At 46.6% G+C, this 18,327-nt stretch overlaps 1 protein-coding gene across 2 annotated transcripts in view; it reads left to right on the top strand.

The window, feature by feature from the left end:
• RUNDC3B (RUN domain containing 3B) overlaps positions 1-10,523 on the top strand; it is a 129,228-nt gene extending 118,705 nt beyond the window's left edge. For both annotated transcript variants that reach the window (XM_018566874.1, XM_018566873.1), the window contains 2 exons: positions 5,968-6,086; positions 10,273-10,523. In XM_018566874.1, the coding sequence (XP_018422376.1) occupies positions 5,968-6,086; positions 10,273-10,418 (265 nt within the window). In that variant the 3' untranslated portion in view covers positions 10,419-10,523. The remainder of the gene's footprint in view (positions 1-5,967; positions 6,087-10,272) is intronic.
• Positions 10,524-18,327: the final 7,804 nt, after the last annotated feature.

Raw genomic sequence — 18,327 nt, 5'->3', positions numbered from 1 at the left:
AAAGGGGGGGGGGGGTGCATTATTAAAAACAACTCTAGTATGTATTCCTATTACAATGCTGATGTTATAACAGGATAGTATATGCTGGGACTTTGCATCCCACCCCTTTGTTTACTTTTACAGGAATGCACTGACTGCAGCTGATTGGGTATGTACTGACTGCTTCTTTCCAGGTTCAGTCAGATCCCAAGCTCATCCCTGCTGCCCAATAACGTGTAGCCAGAGCCATCCCTATATTGAGGTAGGCTGAGGCTTTGGGTCATGTGGCTCTGCCTGCGCCCCCTTTTTGTAATGGCCACACACAGTCTCCTCTCCCAGCTCTTAGCAACCTTGCACACTCTGGCTGGCAACCAGTGACGCCACTGGTTGCCCGGAGCTGAGTGGGATCCTCTGGCTGGTGTCCTGCTCAGCTCTTGGCAACCAGGTACATCACTGCTTACCAGGAGTTGAGTGGGACACTTTGGCCGGTGTCCTGTCCAGCTCCTGGCAACCAGTGACATCAATGAGCTGGGTGGGATGCTGGCCAGAGCTAGGTGGTGCAGCACCAGGAGCCCATCACAACCCCAACCAAAGAGCTACCCCCCGTGTGGAATATGACCACCAACACTACTCCAACCCCCCCACCCACCTCAGGCGTTGATTATGCTAGGGACGTCCCTGCATGTAGCAGCCATTCATCATACTAGTTGGCAAAATGCTTCAATTCTGCGCGATTAATTTCAACTAAACTGCTCATACTACATGTGCATTGTGTAGCTTACACCATAGGGAGCCATGTGTAGCGACTGATCAATAGACGCAACAAATAGTCTTTTTCATTATCTGTTTTGCCTGAGGAAGGGACTTTGCTGTTCTGAAACATTGCTCTGATGATGTGACACCTGTGAAGTCAATAAATATTGACTTTTCTACATGTTGGAGTGCTTGTGACCTTTTTGTATTTTTTGGACCTTTTTTGCGGAGGCATCCACGGTCATTTCAGCGCCCACTCTACAATTAGGGTTTTCTATTTGGTCAGGAGTGCAATGGGTGTATGTTTTTTGATCAATAGTCTTGGTACGTTTAGTAGTGTGATGCAGCTACTGAAAGTTGTGTTCTCGTTATCCTAGATGCCCAACTACCACCCAGAGTTTCCTGTAGAGACCCCAGCAGGCAATTGCTGCCTCTCAGCTGTCTGTCTATATCTCTGAATCCCAATTTAATCTCTCTAAGCGGCACTCTGACTCCACGGAGGGTCTGTGTTGATAAGAAGGAGATCTGTAATTTTCCCAAACATCTTAATGGCTAAAATGACATGTGTTACCGTGAGGAGAGAGGCAGAGATGCTGAAATTAGAGCTTTCTCACCAGCCCCAGTGCCCACACACGCTGACAGCTCGTGTTCCATTTATCAGCGGGATTACTCAGCCGACGGTACTGAAAACTGCCTATTTCACGGCTAATGTTATAAATATATGGAATTAAAATAAATCGTTGTTGTTAACGGACAACGTCAGGAAAACCTCTAAATGCGCAGGGGAATCACATATAGGGGGTTTATTTTACCTGCAGAAAGATTTGTAAAATAACATTCCTATATCTGGCATTGCCCATGTGTACGCAGGGTGCTCTCTTATGGCCGGGGGCCACAACTTGGCCCTTTACTCTGAACTCCAGGCAAACGGCCATTGAAGTACATATATCTGAGCTGTTTCGCCTGACAAAGGATTTTTATTTCTTCCCATCCAGTCTTGAGATTTACACAGCTCTGCAAGAGCACACAGTTAGCCTGGTGATCTGATTTTTAGCTATTGCAGTTAAAGGAGAATTATGAGGCGAGTGAAAATCACTCAGCCTCATAGTTCTAGCCGACCTGTGACAATGAAACTGTCACAGGTCGGCTCAATAGATCGGGAAGTGAGCGAACACATAGCTTCGCTCGCTCACTTCTCCATCTATTCCTGCAGAGAGCTGTGACTGTCACTCACGGATCCCTGCAGGGATTCCCCCCCTCCCCTGTCCGATCCTCCAGCGCTGACTGGTGGAACGGACGGGAGAGGGGTCAGGCACAGCTGGCTCTGCCTCTAGATAGGCAGAGCCAGCTGTCAATCCCACAGCTGGGTGGATCCAGCCAGTAATGTCGGGATCCATCCAGGCTGCGGCGTCTCAGTATACAGCGAGCTGTAGATCGCGGTATACTGAGCTTTGGGTGATAGGAGGACGCTAATTTGTGTCCTCCCGTTACCCTTAGGAAAAGCCCTGACCCCATACTTTTCCTTTTAAGGAAGTCGTAAAGTTCCGGCACATACTCTCCTGATATAACATCAGCATTGTAATAGGAATACATACTAGAGTTGTTTTTGATGATACAATAAAAGTTTACTTGAAAAAAAAACCTTTTTATGTAGTGAGCGCTGGCTTCCCTCTGCCCGTCACTTTCACCAACTTCCTGGATTCCCAGCGTGCTTTGCATCTCTTTCCGTGCTGCTTGATGTGATGCAATCTCCATTTCTAAAGACTTCATATCACATCATGCATTGCTTCCAGCAAGCAGTGATAATGTTACATTGCTCAGATGTTGACTTGTAGTTCAGGCGGCAGGCTCTGTGAGACGGGTGACACAGGAAGTGCATATTCACAGGGCTGAGTGAAATTGTGTCATTGGGGAAGTACATCCTATGGGCAGCTTTATTTTACATGCTTCTAGATGGATCTGGTTATTAGGAGTGGGATAGAACTGATGGAAATTCAATATAGAAATACAGATTTACTTTTAGTTTTGATACCCTTTACCAGTTCAGCTCTGTCACCTTGCTGCCCCCCGGCCTGTACTGTGATTGGACAGTGGAGGAGCAGCAACAGAGTAAAGAAGTAATCTCTCTGTTCTTTCCTGCTGTCAGTACGTTCCTTGTCAGCACTTGTGCATGCAGAACACCTGATGCCTTTCCCTCCCTGTCTCAGTGCTGAGATCAAGTCACATTCAGATATTTACACTAGTAAATTAAAAATACTTTTGATGACTTTTTAGTGCATCTAAAGTCCTATATTTGTTTTCTTCCTCCGTGGGAAAGATTCTCTCTCTTTGTTTGTCCTGGTGATCACTGTAATCGCAACTGAAAGTGATGAAAAAATCCACAATTTTAAGTTGTCACCAGAGGGAAAATCCTGCATCATGGACACTTGTACAGGTGACAACTGTGTAAGAGATTTCCTTCATATTCGTTGTGTCTACAGGAGAGGAAATGAAAGGAAATCTCCTCTTAGACATGTGTTCTCCAAGCAGGTGTCCCCATTGGAAGATTTTCCCTACATTCCTGTTGTGGTGACAACTTGAAATTTCTAGGTTTTCCCATCACTTTCAGCTCTGATTGCAGCGGGGCGAAAGAAAAAAACGGAGACTCTGAACACCTTTTGTATCTGAAATGTCCTTTAGTCAGTTTATACTGAAAGCTCATTTTGCTTTCACCTTTAATTGGGGGCAATTTACATCTCCACATTGCCAGAATGCGCTGAAGTGTTGTTACCGTTCACTTTGAAAAGCACCCCATTGCATGAGAGCAACGCACGTGCAATTGCCAGCCCATTGTTTTCAATGAGCTGCTTTAATGCAACAGATGCTACTCATCCCATGCAACGCCGCAGCGGGATGAGCCAGGCCCAGTCGCAGTCTCCACATCCCACCAGGATGGTTGGTCTCGCGTCTGTCTTGACACATTGGTAAATGCCGCGGCGTTTTTTATGTATTACATTTCCAAATGGAGGGAAAATAATGTTGACTTGCGTGTGATTAGAGTGCCCAGAATGGAGCAGATCTTCGCTTTTTGCGCCGCTGGTTATAATTCTATTATATAGGAAAGTGTCTGACCCGCCGTGTCACATTGACGCCTTTTTATCAGCGCCGGCGGAGAGCGGTGTGCCGCCTATTCATATGGAAATGGAAGTGTTCCCTGTTTGTTCTGTGGAGACGGCGCTGCACGCAGCTCGGAATGAAAGGCGGTGAACACGTTGGAAGCCGTCAAGGTGCGCGGAAACAGTGTTGAGGCCCCGGCAGCGCGTTGTCTGCTCAGCGTGGGGTAAATAATGATATGTAATCACTGGAATGGTTTCCTTATGTGAAAGAAGCATTTACAGCCGAACTCCAGGCAAACAGCTGAATACACAGATGACTATATACAGGTACCGGAGCTGTTTTATCTGCCAAAGGGTTGCATTTCTGTCCATTCAGTTCTCTAATGCACACAGCTCTGCCACAGAGTAGAGCAGTAGACCCATCTCGTGCCTTTACTTCAAAGTAAACAACTTGGTAGCTAACCGAATTCCATGCAGATATACAACATAAAAATGAATGCGGCTCTGTAATCATTAAAGGAGAACTATGGCCTAAACTTTTTGGCCCATAGTTCTCTTAAGGATCACAGGAGGACATTTACTATGTCAGCTATTGCCCGCTATATGCTGACAGCGCAGAGCCACGCTGCGGTTGGGACGGATCCCGACAATATTGTCGGGATCCACCCCGGTACCTGATTGACAGCTGGCTCTGCCTCTCCAGAGGCAATGTCAGCTGTGCCCGCCCCCTCTCCTGTCTGTACCTACAGTCAGTGATAGAGGAACAGAGAGGGGAGGGGGGAATCCCTGTCAGTCACGGCTCTCTGCAGAGTGATGATCGGGAACTCAGTGATCGGCGGTATTCGCCAAGTTCCCAATCAATAGAGCTGAAGTGTGACATGTAGTCTCTAATTATGGAGAAGAGGAGAAGAGTCTATTTCACTCTCCCAATAATTCTCCTGTAATGCATCATTAAGTGTATTTTTTACTGCAAGCAGTGTAAGTACAGTACTTGAATTTGACCTGGCATCATCCTTTTGCAGTCCCTGTACAGCAGAGCACAGGGCACAAGGAGCCAATCGATTTCTGATCTGATAAGGAGTATGCTGATAGGAGGAGAGAGCACAGATGAGCTCATTACAGTACTGCTTCTCCTTTCACCGTCCAGTCATAGACTAAAGGGTGGGTCCAGAACGACCTGGTAGAATTCTGCTGGCTATCAGACTGAGGACATCTAGTGGCAGAGAAAAGGTAGTGCAGAGATTGAAGATGAATTTTGCAGCAAAAGCTTATATTAGATATAGTTTGTAGTATTTTTTAGTCTTGTGATTTACAGACACTGAACAAGCAGGGAGTTAATTCTGCTACTTTGTGGCTCAGCTTCACGGCTTCTAGGTGATCATGCAGATTGGAGGTGGATTTGGAGACGTGACACATGATGGAAGGAGGTATAAGTGTGACACCGGCCTGGCTGTGCAGTGCGGCAGTGTTACGTATATCACAAGACATATAAACCCTTTGGCACGCAGTTAATTTATTTCTCCCTCTCTGCACCCCCGAAGTCGCAGACATCCTTTGTGATGGAGTTAAGAGAATTTTCCATCTGAATTCCAGAAATGGTAGAAAAGGTTATCCGCATAATAGGCGGCCAATCGCAGAAAGCGCTCGTGACATTCTGTCAGGCTTTAAATATCAGGCTAATACGAATTTATTAGCGCAAATGTTAGCGGAGCCAATGAAGGATCACAATGGAGTCATAAATACAAATTTCATGGAAAGTGTATTCAGAATGTAATAACTTCCATTACACTTTGTACTCTGTAATGTAATTGTAACATTTATTGGTGGGAATTCATTTACCATGGACACGTAAATATATCCAAGAATGCTGGAAGAACGCCAGGCCACCCCCACACTGCAAGGGATAAGTGCTCGGTTTGGTATAGGGCAGGGGTGGGCAATTCATTGGGGGGGTGGGGAGGGGGGCACATAGGGAACTGGGAGGGCTGTGATGGGTGAACACACTGACCGTGTATAAGGCCTCATTCACACTACTAAGAGCCGCCCCGTTCAGATCCGGGCGGCGTGCACAGCCGTATCGGGCCGCTCCTGGGAAGGACAGGTGCTGTGTTTACACTTTCACAAAATTTTTGTTTTTCAGAAAAAGATTCCTGAGCTTGGGGCAATTATCGGCCGACGCCAGCCTCTCCCAGATTTCGTTTGACCCCGGACAGTCGCAAGACGAAAACGGAAAACATGACACCTCCCAGTTAAGTGAAGGTAAGCCGCGCTGCTCATCACATACAAGGCCCAATGTTTTTAGGTGATGGGACAAAGTACAGACGGTCAGAGGGTTACATTCGGATTCAGAACGATTCATTATTACATTATAACAAGCATATTGGTGGAAGTTCTACCTGCTTATGGCCATAGACTGGCAGATATCTGTAAGCAGGACAGGTGAGCTGAACTGAGGGGTACTTTCCAACAGCACCACAGATAGGAATATTTTCAGCTTCTAGATCAGGGAATTAAGTAAGAATTCTAACCCCAGTGATTGGACGGTGAAAGGAGAAGCAGGAGACTCTCTTTCTGATGAGCTCTCTACTCTTATCGGCGTGCCCTTTGCACTGCAGGACACCTGATTGGCTCCTTGTGCTGTACAGGGACTGGAAGAGGCGGACACCATGTCAACCTCAGGTACTTGCACTGTTGGCATACAGAAGTACAATTTTTGTGTATTTTATGCCTGGAGTTTGGCTTTAATTTTTGCTTGTGGTTTTGAGACACTTTAAAGCCTTGGTTCTCAACTGGTGGGTCGTGACCCAAAAATGGGTTGCAAACCTGTGTTCAGTGGGTCGCCGCATGCCTTCCACTTTTCTAGGTGAGAGACCCCTCAGCCTTCCCCTAGCGCATCACTTGCAGTTCTCGCACGGAGCAGTCATTCAAAATATGCTGCCCGGCGCTGAGTGTCAGCTTGAGGAAGGTTGGGCTGGGGGTATGGCCAAGAGGGAGCTCCATCCATACGTGCATTGTTTACAGCTCCCTGACGTGTCCTGTAGAGGTGCCTGGACCGGAGTGACGTCACATTCTGGCTACCGTGCGCTCTGGTGCGAGAGTTGCGTTGCATTGCCATTCATTTGAATGGTACCCCAAACGCACCCCACGCCGATTATTTGATCGCCTGCACCGGATCGCGCGGTACCGGAATGCCGTGCGTTGCAGTGCGACCTGACTTGGGTCGCGACTTAATGACCAAGGACAAATGTGGATCCTGAGGTTACAGCAGTTGAGAACCACTGATCTAAACAGTAAGGCCGGGTTCACACCTAGGCAACATCGTTTTTGCGCGTTTGTACGCCCGTGTTCAGCGTGCCGTTATTTGCGCGTTATGCACATCTCTGGAAATGCGCGTACACAAAGATGTGAGTTTTGACTGGCAGCTTACTAAACATTGCGGTCAATGGAGGAACGCGCGTACAAACATGCAAAAATGTGCACAATGCTTCTGCCGCACGTTTTCTGGCGTTTCCATTGAAGTGTATGGTGGGAAAACAAGCTTAACCGCTTGCTGACCAGGTGTTTACACCCCCTTCCTGGCCAGGCCATTTTTCAGTGTTCAGCGCTGCGGTACTTTGACTGACATTTATTCCATCATGCAGCGCTGTACTGAAATGAATTTTATACCATTTTTTGGGGACAGATAGAGCTTTCTTTTGGTGGTATTTAATCACCACTACGGGTTTTATTTTTTACTATAATTAGGAAAAATTACTGAAAATTTTGAGAAAAAAAATACATAATGTTAGAAAACATTTATTATTACCCAGTTTTTTGGGAAAATTATAAAAGACGGGGTCACGTCGGGTAAATAGACACCAAACATGCCAAGCTTTAAAATTGCGCGCACCCGCGAAATCACAGAAAACGACCATACCCAAAATTTCCCATAGGCTACGATTTAAAAGCTTTTACCGCTCATCAGTTTAGTGTTATCAGTGATTGATGGCCCTAGAATTATTGCTCTCACTGCGACGTTCGCGGCGATATGTAACATGTGTGGCGTAATGCACGTGCCCCCGACGTCGTTTTTGCACGTGCCCCCGACGCATGTTTGCATGCGTGTATGTATGGGTGGGGACTTTTTTAAAAAAAATTGTTTTTTTATTCTTTTTTTATGTGTAACTTTAAAATTTTTGGGGTTGGAACTTTAATTTTTTTTCCTATTTTTTTTTTCCACTAAACTTTATTGCTATCACATACGGGGGCTAATAAAACCCCCCTATGTAATAGCAAAATATGTGACAGGTCCTCTTTATGGAGACATCAGGGGTCTCCAAGACCCCTAATGTCACCTAGGACCCCCCAAAAGAAGCTTATGAAGCACAGATCTGCTCCATCAGCTTCTTTCCAGCTTCTGAAGCTGGAGAGTGACACAAGATTGCGGAAGTGATGTATTATGCAACACTTCCGCATTCTGACAGCGGAGAGGGGACCGGAGGGAGCTCGTGTACCGAGCTCCTTCTGATCCCCTGTGACACAGGCGACATGCTGATCCCGGGCTCGCACCGGGCACAGCGGAGCCTGGGACCAGCGGGACAACGGCGGGGGAGACATCGATCGTTACCCCATACAAGCGATCCCCCGGCTCTATAGCCGGCGGATCGCTTGTATGTTAACGGGCATCGCTGCCTGTTTTTAAATATCGGGCACTTCCCGGAGCGCGCGGGAAGTGACGCCCACTCAGATCTACAGAGCTCCCGGCCGGCCGTTTTTTTTACAACGGCCAGCCCGGAGTTAGTTAAACCGTCAAAAGAAGCTCATATACCATTTCGGCCGTTTTCCTGCTGGCATTTAGCTGCTCAGGTGTGAACAGGGGCCATTTGAAAATCATGGGATTTCTTGTGTTGGCATTTAAAAGCGTTTGTGCTACTGCTAAAAAACACCTAGGTGTGAACCAGGCCTTATTATACAGAAGTGCGGCCTTGTGGACACTTTACTTACTGTTTGCTGCAGTGAAGCTCATGAATAGCAAAACTGACGTAGAAAGAAAGAATGTGTAAGCTAGGAATGCACCGATACCGGTTTTTCGGTATCAAGTATGAATACCGATATTTTGCTTTCAGTACTCGCCGATACCGAGTACTGATACCGGTGCTTTCCCTGGCATGGAGCCGGCTTCCTGGGCAATCAGGAAGCTATTGACACGCTGCCCGGCTTCCTGATGACCCGGGAAGCAGGCTCCATGTTGTTTGGCCGGCTCGATTGTGATTAGCCGGGAAAACGGCTTCCCAGCCAATTGACAAGGAGCCGGCTTTGAGGTTGAGGTTGGTTGAGCTGCAGTGCGTCAAAATGCAGACATGTTGAATTTTCTGCACCACACCTCATGTCATGTTAGCACCAGTCACAACATGGCAGCTCCTCTGTTGTGCTTAGAGATTAATAAAAGGTTATTTGTGACATTTCAATAAAGTTTACTTTTTTTTTTAAAAGGTAAATGGTGCCTTACATTTGAAACCAGTCCATACACGACCCATACGCAGCCCCATATACAGGCCCTTCACAGCCCATAGAGAACCCGTACACAGGCCGCTCACAGCCCATGCACAACTTATACACAGGCCATTCACAGCCCATACAGAACCCATACAGAACCCATACACAGGCCCTTCACACCCCATACAGAACCCATACACAGGCCGCTCACAGCCCATGCGCAACCCATACACAATCCATACACAGGCCCCTCACAGCCCATACAAAACCCATACACAGGCTCCTCAGCCCATTCAGAACCTATACGCAATCCATACACAGGCCCCTTACAGCCTGTACGCAACCCGTACACAAGCTCATCACAACAACCTGTACACGGACTCCTCAGAGCTCATACACAACTCACACGCAGGCAGTTTACAGCCCATACACAACCCATACACAGGCCCTTGACAGCCCATACACAACCCATACACAGGCCCTTGACAGCCCATACACAACCCATACAAAGCCCCTCACAGCCCATACATAACCCATGCACAACCCTTACACAGCCCATGCACAACCCTTACACAGCCCATGCACAACCCCTTCACAACCCCTTCACAGTCCATGCACAACCCATACACAGGGCTCACAGCTCATGCCCAACCCATACACAGCCCCCCAACAGCTCATACGCAGTACATACACAGGCCCCTCACAGCTCATATCGAACCAAGAAACAGGGCCCTTACAGCCCATACCCAATGTATACACAGGCCCTTCACAGCCCATACACAGTGCTTACTAGCCTGCACGCTGATGTAAACAAGCCCTAAAACAGAGTATTAAAAATCTAGAATAAGTACATTCATGGCTGTTTCTCCTTAAATAAATGCTAAGGTGTCTGCATGAGTTTATCAGCCCCTTCACTCATTAAACACTCCCCGTTTCCATGTATTCTCATTGATCCCTTTTCTCTTGGCAGGTAAAGAAGAGACACCATCTTTATTAGGCCTGTGTGGCTCCCTCACATCCGTGGCCAGTTATAAATCCCTCACAAGTCTTAAGTCCAGCGAATGTCTTGCCAGCCCCACCACAGAGATGACAAGCCCAGGCCTAACTCCGTCTTGAAGAAGCCATTATTGAAGGACAAGCTTACTGTGTCATATGCAACTACATTCCGTGTTTGAATGGCTGTGAAAGAAGGCTTTGTTTAGTAACATCGGGCCTTGTGTATCAAAAATGTTTGAAGGTTACTAAGGTTCTCCTGATAGTTACAAATCCATCATTGTAGACAGTAGACCCATTGGTTTGCCAACTCAGCTTTCATTTTTTTTCTGCCCCAAAACTTCATAAAGCACCAGACTGCCGGCATCAACGTTATGGGTTATTGTTTGACATTGGGGTGGAAGATTTCCCTTCACTTCCTGTCTTGGTGACAACATTGCTAGGAAGGGAACAAAATCTGCAATAGTGAAATACTATTAAAGATTGCTGTCTCTTGGAGATTTTCCTAGGAACAGAGAAGACAACGCACCAATGGGCCATGGACAGCAGTAAAAACCTGATAGAGGGTCTAACCCTTCCACAATACAAGTAAAACTTTAAAGAATAAGTGCAGCTTTAGAGAAATTTTTTTTGTATCCCCCCCTCTGCAGACATAACGGAGCCCACACCACCTCAGAAGATGCATGCTTATCGAGGTCCAGCGTCCGGGACCTCCAGCATTTGTTTACATAAAGCGCCAAATTCCTCTCAATGCTGGCCACACCTACACAGTAAAGCCCTTTTAGACTTCATTGGGCGTTGTCTACCTCCGTTTCCTGGTCAGGAGACGCAGGGAGACAAGCCCCATAGATATCTATGTGGCTCCAGTGCGCAGGAGCAAAAAAAAGTTTTAAATGCACTGCTAATCATTCCCACATTTCATAGCTGCAGTCTTAGTCCTTCTCTGATTCTAGTTGTGTCCCCCACATCGGGGTTAAATGACACCCAGCATCATGCAACCCCTTCCTGGGAGCCCAGGCTGTCATAGACACACCCCCTGGGCTAGTATCATCATGCAGCTTGGGTTCATCATGAAATCACGAGTATCCCATTTTGCCAATGCTGAACTCTAGGCAAAAATATGAGACATCTGCCTTTATCCCAGTTATGTTATTTTTATTTTTAAGGACTCCGGGAAGCATTAAAACTCAACTCCATTTTTTTGTTATAAGTGTAAGAATGTAAACATTTACTTTCTCTCTAATGCTGTCTTCAGTAGACTCTACACTGTAATTCAGCATAGCCGGTCCTCTTCCAGGTATAATGGCGCTAAGGGGTCTATTTATAAACAATTTGCAGGTCTTTTGCGCTGTGGATCATTGTGAGCATTCGTTCTGTTGGAACAGGTGCAAAAATACTAACGTTCTAAGTGTATTTTATATCAGGTTGTAAGTAATGTAATACTGCATTATGGCCACTAGATGGAGTGGAGGAGTATGGGAAATAAATACCTTTTTCTTACACTTCTCTGCTCCATCTAGTGGTCATAATGTAGTATTACATTACATTCCTCTAGTCGCACGGAAGGAACATTCACAGAGATTCGCAGGGTGAATGGCCATGTAAATTGTTGGATATTAAAATGCACTTCTAACCTTTTCCACACTTAATAGCTGTAGTCTTAGTCCTCTGTTGAACCTAGCTTCTTCCCAACATCTGAGTTAAATGACACCCAGCATCATCCAACTCCTTCCTGTGAGACCAGGCTGTCATGAGCACACCCCCTTGGCTAGCATAATCATGCAGCTTGGGCTCATTGTGGAATGCTGCATAAAATGCCACTCACATAGAGGGGTCTCCTAGTCTTTTTGCCGCCTGAGGCTGGGGGGGGGGGGGGGGGGGGGAGAGGGGTTTTGGTGGTGTAAGCAATCAGTGAGGGGTAGAGGAGACAGTGCCACCAGACACGAGAGTGATGCCGCCCTCTGCAGGCTACGCATCTACCCCACCCAGCTCTTAGCAACCTGGGACGCGCTGGCGAGCATCCCATCCAGCATCGTCACTGGTTGCCAGGAGCTGGGCGGGACACTGGCAAGAGCATCCCAGGGTGCTAAGAGTTGGGCGGAGAGATATGTATGGTGTATGGTACTTGCACATCTCCCCACCCGGCTCTTAGCAACGTGGGATGCTCTGGCTGGAAAGGAGGTGGCAGACAACCTGCAAACATTGTGCAGCAGAACAGCCATGCCACTCTGCCTGCATGCCCCCCCCACTCCCCACGTGACCCAAAAAGATGCCCTCTGCTAACATACCATATGTATGCTTTAATCTATAAACATTTAGGTGCGGGTTGGCGGTAGGAGGGACTTCACTTGGGCTTAAGAAAAAGATTTTGGCTAAAGATAGACTATAAAAGTTGAATCCTGTTTAACTGCTATGGGTTCTGTAGTCTGCATTTGGAACTTTGCTTCATCCTCTACGTTACTGATAAAGCCCATTGGCCAACTTCCAGTGCTTTGGAAAGTCATCAACAAGTAAAGGGTCAGCCTTGAATCTGGTTTACAAATAATGAATACGTTGTGATTGGCCAATGCTCCAATGCAGCAAAAAGTTATTTATAAATGAAGATTTATTTCTATTCATGGTTTTTGCGGACAACTTGTAGACCAGCCCAAAGAGACCTCTATCTCTTCAACATTGCATTTCTCTCCATACAAGTCACCGGGGATGCAAATGTAGGAGGCCAAATGCACTTGTGAATGCACTCAGATGGAACCTCAAATGTAAGTAAACTCACCTGAAAGCACTTTGTTTGCCCATCAACAGTACTCCAAAGGGAGTGACTAAAGGGTGAAGTCATATTGCTAACACACCAGGATAAAGATCCTTTAAATAAAAAAAAAGTGATAACTACAGCTAAGTCTTACGAGATTCTAAAGTGACAGGTCACATGGCTGGATATAAGGATACTTATCTTTGTGTTAAAACAATGTGAATTGAGCCTCAATCTTATTCCTATGTGAGGCTGCTCTGCTCAACAGAAGGCTGCACTATATCTGTAGAGTGTATTCCAGGGGACAAATTGAGTCATCAAGCAGCAGGATAGCCGGCTACTTTAACCGACGTCCATGTGTGCCCAGTTCGGCTCCATAGACTATGGAGCCGGTAGAGAGGTTGGAGCCGATCCGTTCTCCAGACCCATAGAAGTCTATGAAGCTATACTGAGCATGCGTGGACACTGGGTGAAGTAGCCGCTGAGGGTTGTAAACATTGTTGCGGTCCTCGGTGGCGAGATCTAGATTTGATGGGATGGGTGGTCTACATCCACTTAGGGGAAAAGGTGGAAATGAGTAAGGAAACTTTGTTAAAACTTTTCCCCATCCATTGAAACAATGATAAGGATCTTTATTTTAGCCATGTGACTGTCATTTTTAAATCTCATTTTCTTTTTTTTTAATATAATAGGGATCTTTATCCTGGTGTGTGTGACTTGAGCCTAGTATTGTCTGTTTACGGTCATTCATAATTCTACCAGGAGGTCTTTATTTAAATGGCTTGGAAACCAATGGAACACAAATGGAACATATGATTGGTTGCTACTGGGGCAACCTAAAGGTTTTCTTTTTAGATACTTTTGATACACAAGATCAATAGCACACAGGAGCGGTATGTAGTAACTCCCAGCAACCAATCAGATATCAGCTTGGTATGAGCGCAACTTGAGAAAGCTGAACTGATTGGCTCCTGAGGGTCACTACACACCATTGCTGTTTGCACTTTGTTACTAAATAAGCCCAGAAGTGTTGTTACCGTTCACCATTCGACTTGCCTCCTGCTTTTATGTACTTGTGTCTGTAGCAAACTACAACGAGCCTTGCTTATCAAAGTGAAGGAAGAACCATCATTATCCCCCATAGTAACCAGTCAGAAAGTGTTGTTCACTCTTCCTGTGCAGGATGGGAACAGGAGAATCTGATTGGTTATTGGCTAAATGATCAGTTCTTCTTTCAGACAGGTTTATAGATGAGGCTCACTGTTGCTGACAGACTGATGATTCTGGGCATGTTCCATTCCTAACATACTATTGTTATAAGGGGCCATCTTTTGAAACTAGAGCCACGCTTAATAAAAGGGATTCCTAAGGAAAACAACAAAAAAAAAAACAGTTTGATAGGGGCATCTACTGTATATCCATGTATTGGAACTTCAAACTGCTGCAATTTAAAGTGTCTGGCAGATAGAAGTCTGCAATGCCAAATGTACCCAACAGGTGGCGCTGTGACCAAAATCTGCAATTGCAACCACTCTATACTAAGAGAACCCAGGACCTGCAGGAAGGGGAGACCCATCCTTAATAGGGCCCTGCCATACTAACCATGCTGTCCCATTGACCATATCACTCACTGTCGACAGCACTCATCTGTTCTAGGAGATCCTTTCCTTGATGGCGAGCAAGATTATGCAGCGTAACGGCCAACAGGGTAGCAATGCTGTAGGGGCAGGGGAGTGCTGTCTTTGGAAACCCTTTAGCAATTGCCACCAGCGACCGGATCGCTAACCTGACATGGCCCTAAAGAGTTCTACAGAAAATGTACAGTTTTCTTGGGAATCCCCTAAAAACTAACCTCATTGTAAAACTTATGCCTAAGAGCAGATTCCAGAAGGTGCCCACTACCACCCTTATTAATTATTGAGCCTTCTTCTGTGCACCACTCTGAAGCTGTTTCACTTTGCTGCCAGAGGGTTGACTTCTCTCAGGACTTAACCTTACCCTGTCCAATGTGAGTGTTTCAGTGGCCAGAAAGGGCACTTTAATTGGACAGAGGGTGATGGGTGGGGCTTAGCTTCAAAGTCGTAGAAATCAACCCCTTTGTAACAAAGTGAAATCCTTTTCAGAGGGGTACTAGCAGGCAACATTTGGCATCAACTCTTAAAGCCCAATTGAAAATTCAGTTTAAATCAGCCAGTTTTCCAGCTAGTTTTTTTTGGGGGGAGGAACAACCACAGACTGTGCCGAAAAGCCTTTCCTCTACTGCAGAGAAGGACCTCTCCTTGCTTTCTGTGTGGAGCAGTGGTCTCTCTGCCGCAGCCCATCATACCCCCTGCTAAATCATACCAATAGCTCTGCAGTCAGTACATCTCGTGCTCCCTGCTGATTGCATTGCTCTATCTCTGACTCAGCAGAGGGCGTGCCTGATCTCTGCAGAGAAACCGCTGCTTCCATAGCAAGGGTCCTTCTCTACAGCATGCTGGCAGGGGTCAGGATTTTCTATTCATGCTGCATCTGCCTTCTAAAGATGATATAAAAGAAAGTGTATGAGTTTGCACGTCTTCTGTTTTAGTGCAACCGCCCCCCCACACAGACATGCACACAAATATTTGCAATCCAAAAGATTTATATTGAATGAAAAATTCCTTTATTACACATTACAATTACAAGCAGCGGTCTCTCTGCATAGATCTGATGTGCCCGCTGCTGTGTCGGAGCTAGAGGTCTCCAGCCAGCAGGAAGCATGAGATTTACGGATTATAGACTCACCCTGCTCTGACTCAGCAGGGTGGGGGGGGGGGGGGGGGGTGTTTTTTTTTGGGGGGTGGGGGGGGGGTGGTGGAGCGCAGCAGAGAATCCTTTACATGGGCGCCCTGAGACTGGGTGTCACCCGGAGTGGAGACAGAGTGACACGCCGCCGGGACGTTGCCGTGCATGATGACGTTATTGCGCATGCGCGGTCATCTTATTGATGCCTGCCGGCGGTCATCTTGGTGATGGACGTTCACCCGGCGGGATGAGGTATGCTGCCGCGTCCCCTCCTCTCTCCTGACACTGTCAGGCTCTCGGTCCGTGACCGAATGCCAGACTTTTCATGGGGGGGTGACACCAAAATTACTGTCAGTCATTTTGGTGTCACCCCTCCAATGGCAACCGGGTGCGGGCCGCACCCCCCTTGTGACGCCACTGAGCCCTCATGGCCCCTTGTCACCCAGTGGCTCTGGTTTGTCCAATGGAATGTATTTATAGGATTTACACTCAAGGTTCAGCTGGGCTTTAAGACAATAATTATAAACATTTTTTTTACATTTGCTTTACATTCAAAAAAATGGTTTCAGGAAGAGCGAAACATAAATCTGCATATAGTATATTTTTGCGAGTACCCGAGCACCAGCTCTCTGTATATGTTATTAGTATTAAATGATACTATTGTGTTCAGTGGCGGAAAGAGAGGTGTGTGTACTGATAAACTTACCCGACTTGTCACCACTCTGCCAGTTTAAAGGAGAGCTCCACTTTAACCCCATTTGCCGTACTCCCCCCCGCTGCCTTTTCCAAATGGAAAAAATATGTCAGTGATGTAAATAATGATTTCCCACGTTCCCCTGGCCTGCGATAATCTCCCATTGCAAAACAGAAGCGAAAAGTCAATCATTGATTTTCATTTTTTTTAGCACCTAAAAGAATATCCTGCTTTTTAATCAATTGACTTAAAGCCTGTCTTTGGGGGTGGGGGTGCTGCCCCTGCACTTCAAGGGTTAAAGTAGAAGTCTGGGCATCAAAATGATTAACCCTTGCAGTGGGGCTACCCCCACACTGCAAGGGTTAAGTGCTCATTTGTGCCAAAAAATTAAGTTATACTCGACCAATTCTCTGATCCGGCTTGCTCTTAGACCAGTCCCTGGAGCGTCTCTCCCCCTCCTCTGCAGCGGTCTCAGGTTCCTGAGTCATCGCGGGAACGCTGTGACAGCCAGCTGGATCTGAGGGGGAGAGACGCTCCACGCACCGGTCTAAGAGCAAGCCGGATCAGAGAATTGGACGAGTACAACTTTATTTTTGACCCTAGGTAAAAATGAGCACTTAACCCTTGCAGTGCCGGGGGTAATACAATTCTTACACAGAATTACCCTTTAAATGCTCATGTAGGTCTAGGGCATTGGTTAAGCAGTTTTACATACCAGATCCCCGCTCCCCCAGTGGTCAGTGCTCACCTCTCTCCCCTTTTCCCCAGCTTGTAGACTGCCCCTAAGTGTCCTCACATATAATGGAGGGCTATGGGCCCATGATGTCAGCAGGCCTTCAACCGCTGGAGCAAAGGGGAAAAGGGTCTGCGGGTGGCGGTCTTAGAGCCCGCAGGAGCAGGGATCAGGTAAGTAAAAGTCCTTTACCCAGGTCCCCTAGACCAAAATGAGCAGTTACCCTTGCAGTGTGCGGGTAACCTAAGGTGAGTTTTTTTCCTTTCGGAGATAAGCTTTAAAGAATGAGATTGATAACAGTGCACTTGCCTTGCCCTCCGCTGACCACCCTGTTGTGGAGTTCTCCTTTAACTACAACCACGCAGCCCTGAAAACTGGACCGAACTGTGTTTATGTAACACGTCGTTTCTTTTTATATGGCGATGTGGCACAAGTTGCTTGTTCCTGCATTGTAATGTTTCTGTTGGAAGCTTAACGTTTTCTGTGCCATTGCCGGCCCGCACGGCAGTGTGTCGGGGGCCGCCTTTTCTATTTTTGTATGTGCCATGGAAAATCCATCCATTGAAATGAACTGAGAAATAAAAACTCGAATCAACAGCAAACACGCTGCTGGTATTTATTGATTGTACTGCAAGAAAATGTCCGGTTTGTGAGCATGAGAGGACCTCAGGACTTATTGTTATTATTATTATACAAGATTTATACAGCGCCAACAGTTTGCGCAGCACTTTACAATATAAGGAAGACATTATAATCACAATATAATTCAAGACAAGATGGTAAGGAGGGCCCTGTCCGTGAGAGCTTACAATCTAAAATGGAGGGGCCAGTGATACATGAGGAGGTAGCTGTGTGGGGATGAATTATTTGGGAACGTGATGGTTGAGCGGTTAGGTTGAGGTGAGATAGGCTTCCCTGAAGAGATGAGTCCTAAGGGATCGCCTAAAGCAGTGGTTCTCAACCTGGGGGTCGGGACCCCTTCGGGGGTCGAATGACTATTTGCCAGGGGTCGCCTAGCGGCTTCCAGCCACCCAGGAGAGAAGCGCTTTCTCTGCTCTTCTTTTTTTTTCAGTCAGAAAAGAAAAAAAAA

Source organism: Nanorana parkeri, unplaced genomic scaffold, assembly GCF_000935625.1.
Source record: "Nanorana parkeri isolate BGI_ZX_2015 unplaced genomic scaffold, ASM93562v1 scaffold984, whole genome shotgun sequence".
NCBI classification, from domain to species: domain Eukaryota; kingdom Metazoa; phylum Chordata; class Amphibia; order Anura; family Dicroglossidae; genus Nanorana; species Nanorana parkeri.
This window is presented reverse-complemented; position numbering and strand designations above follow the sequence as displayed.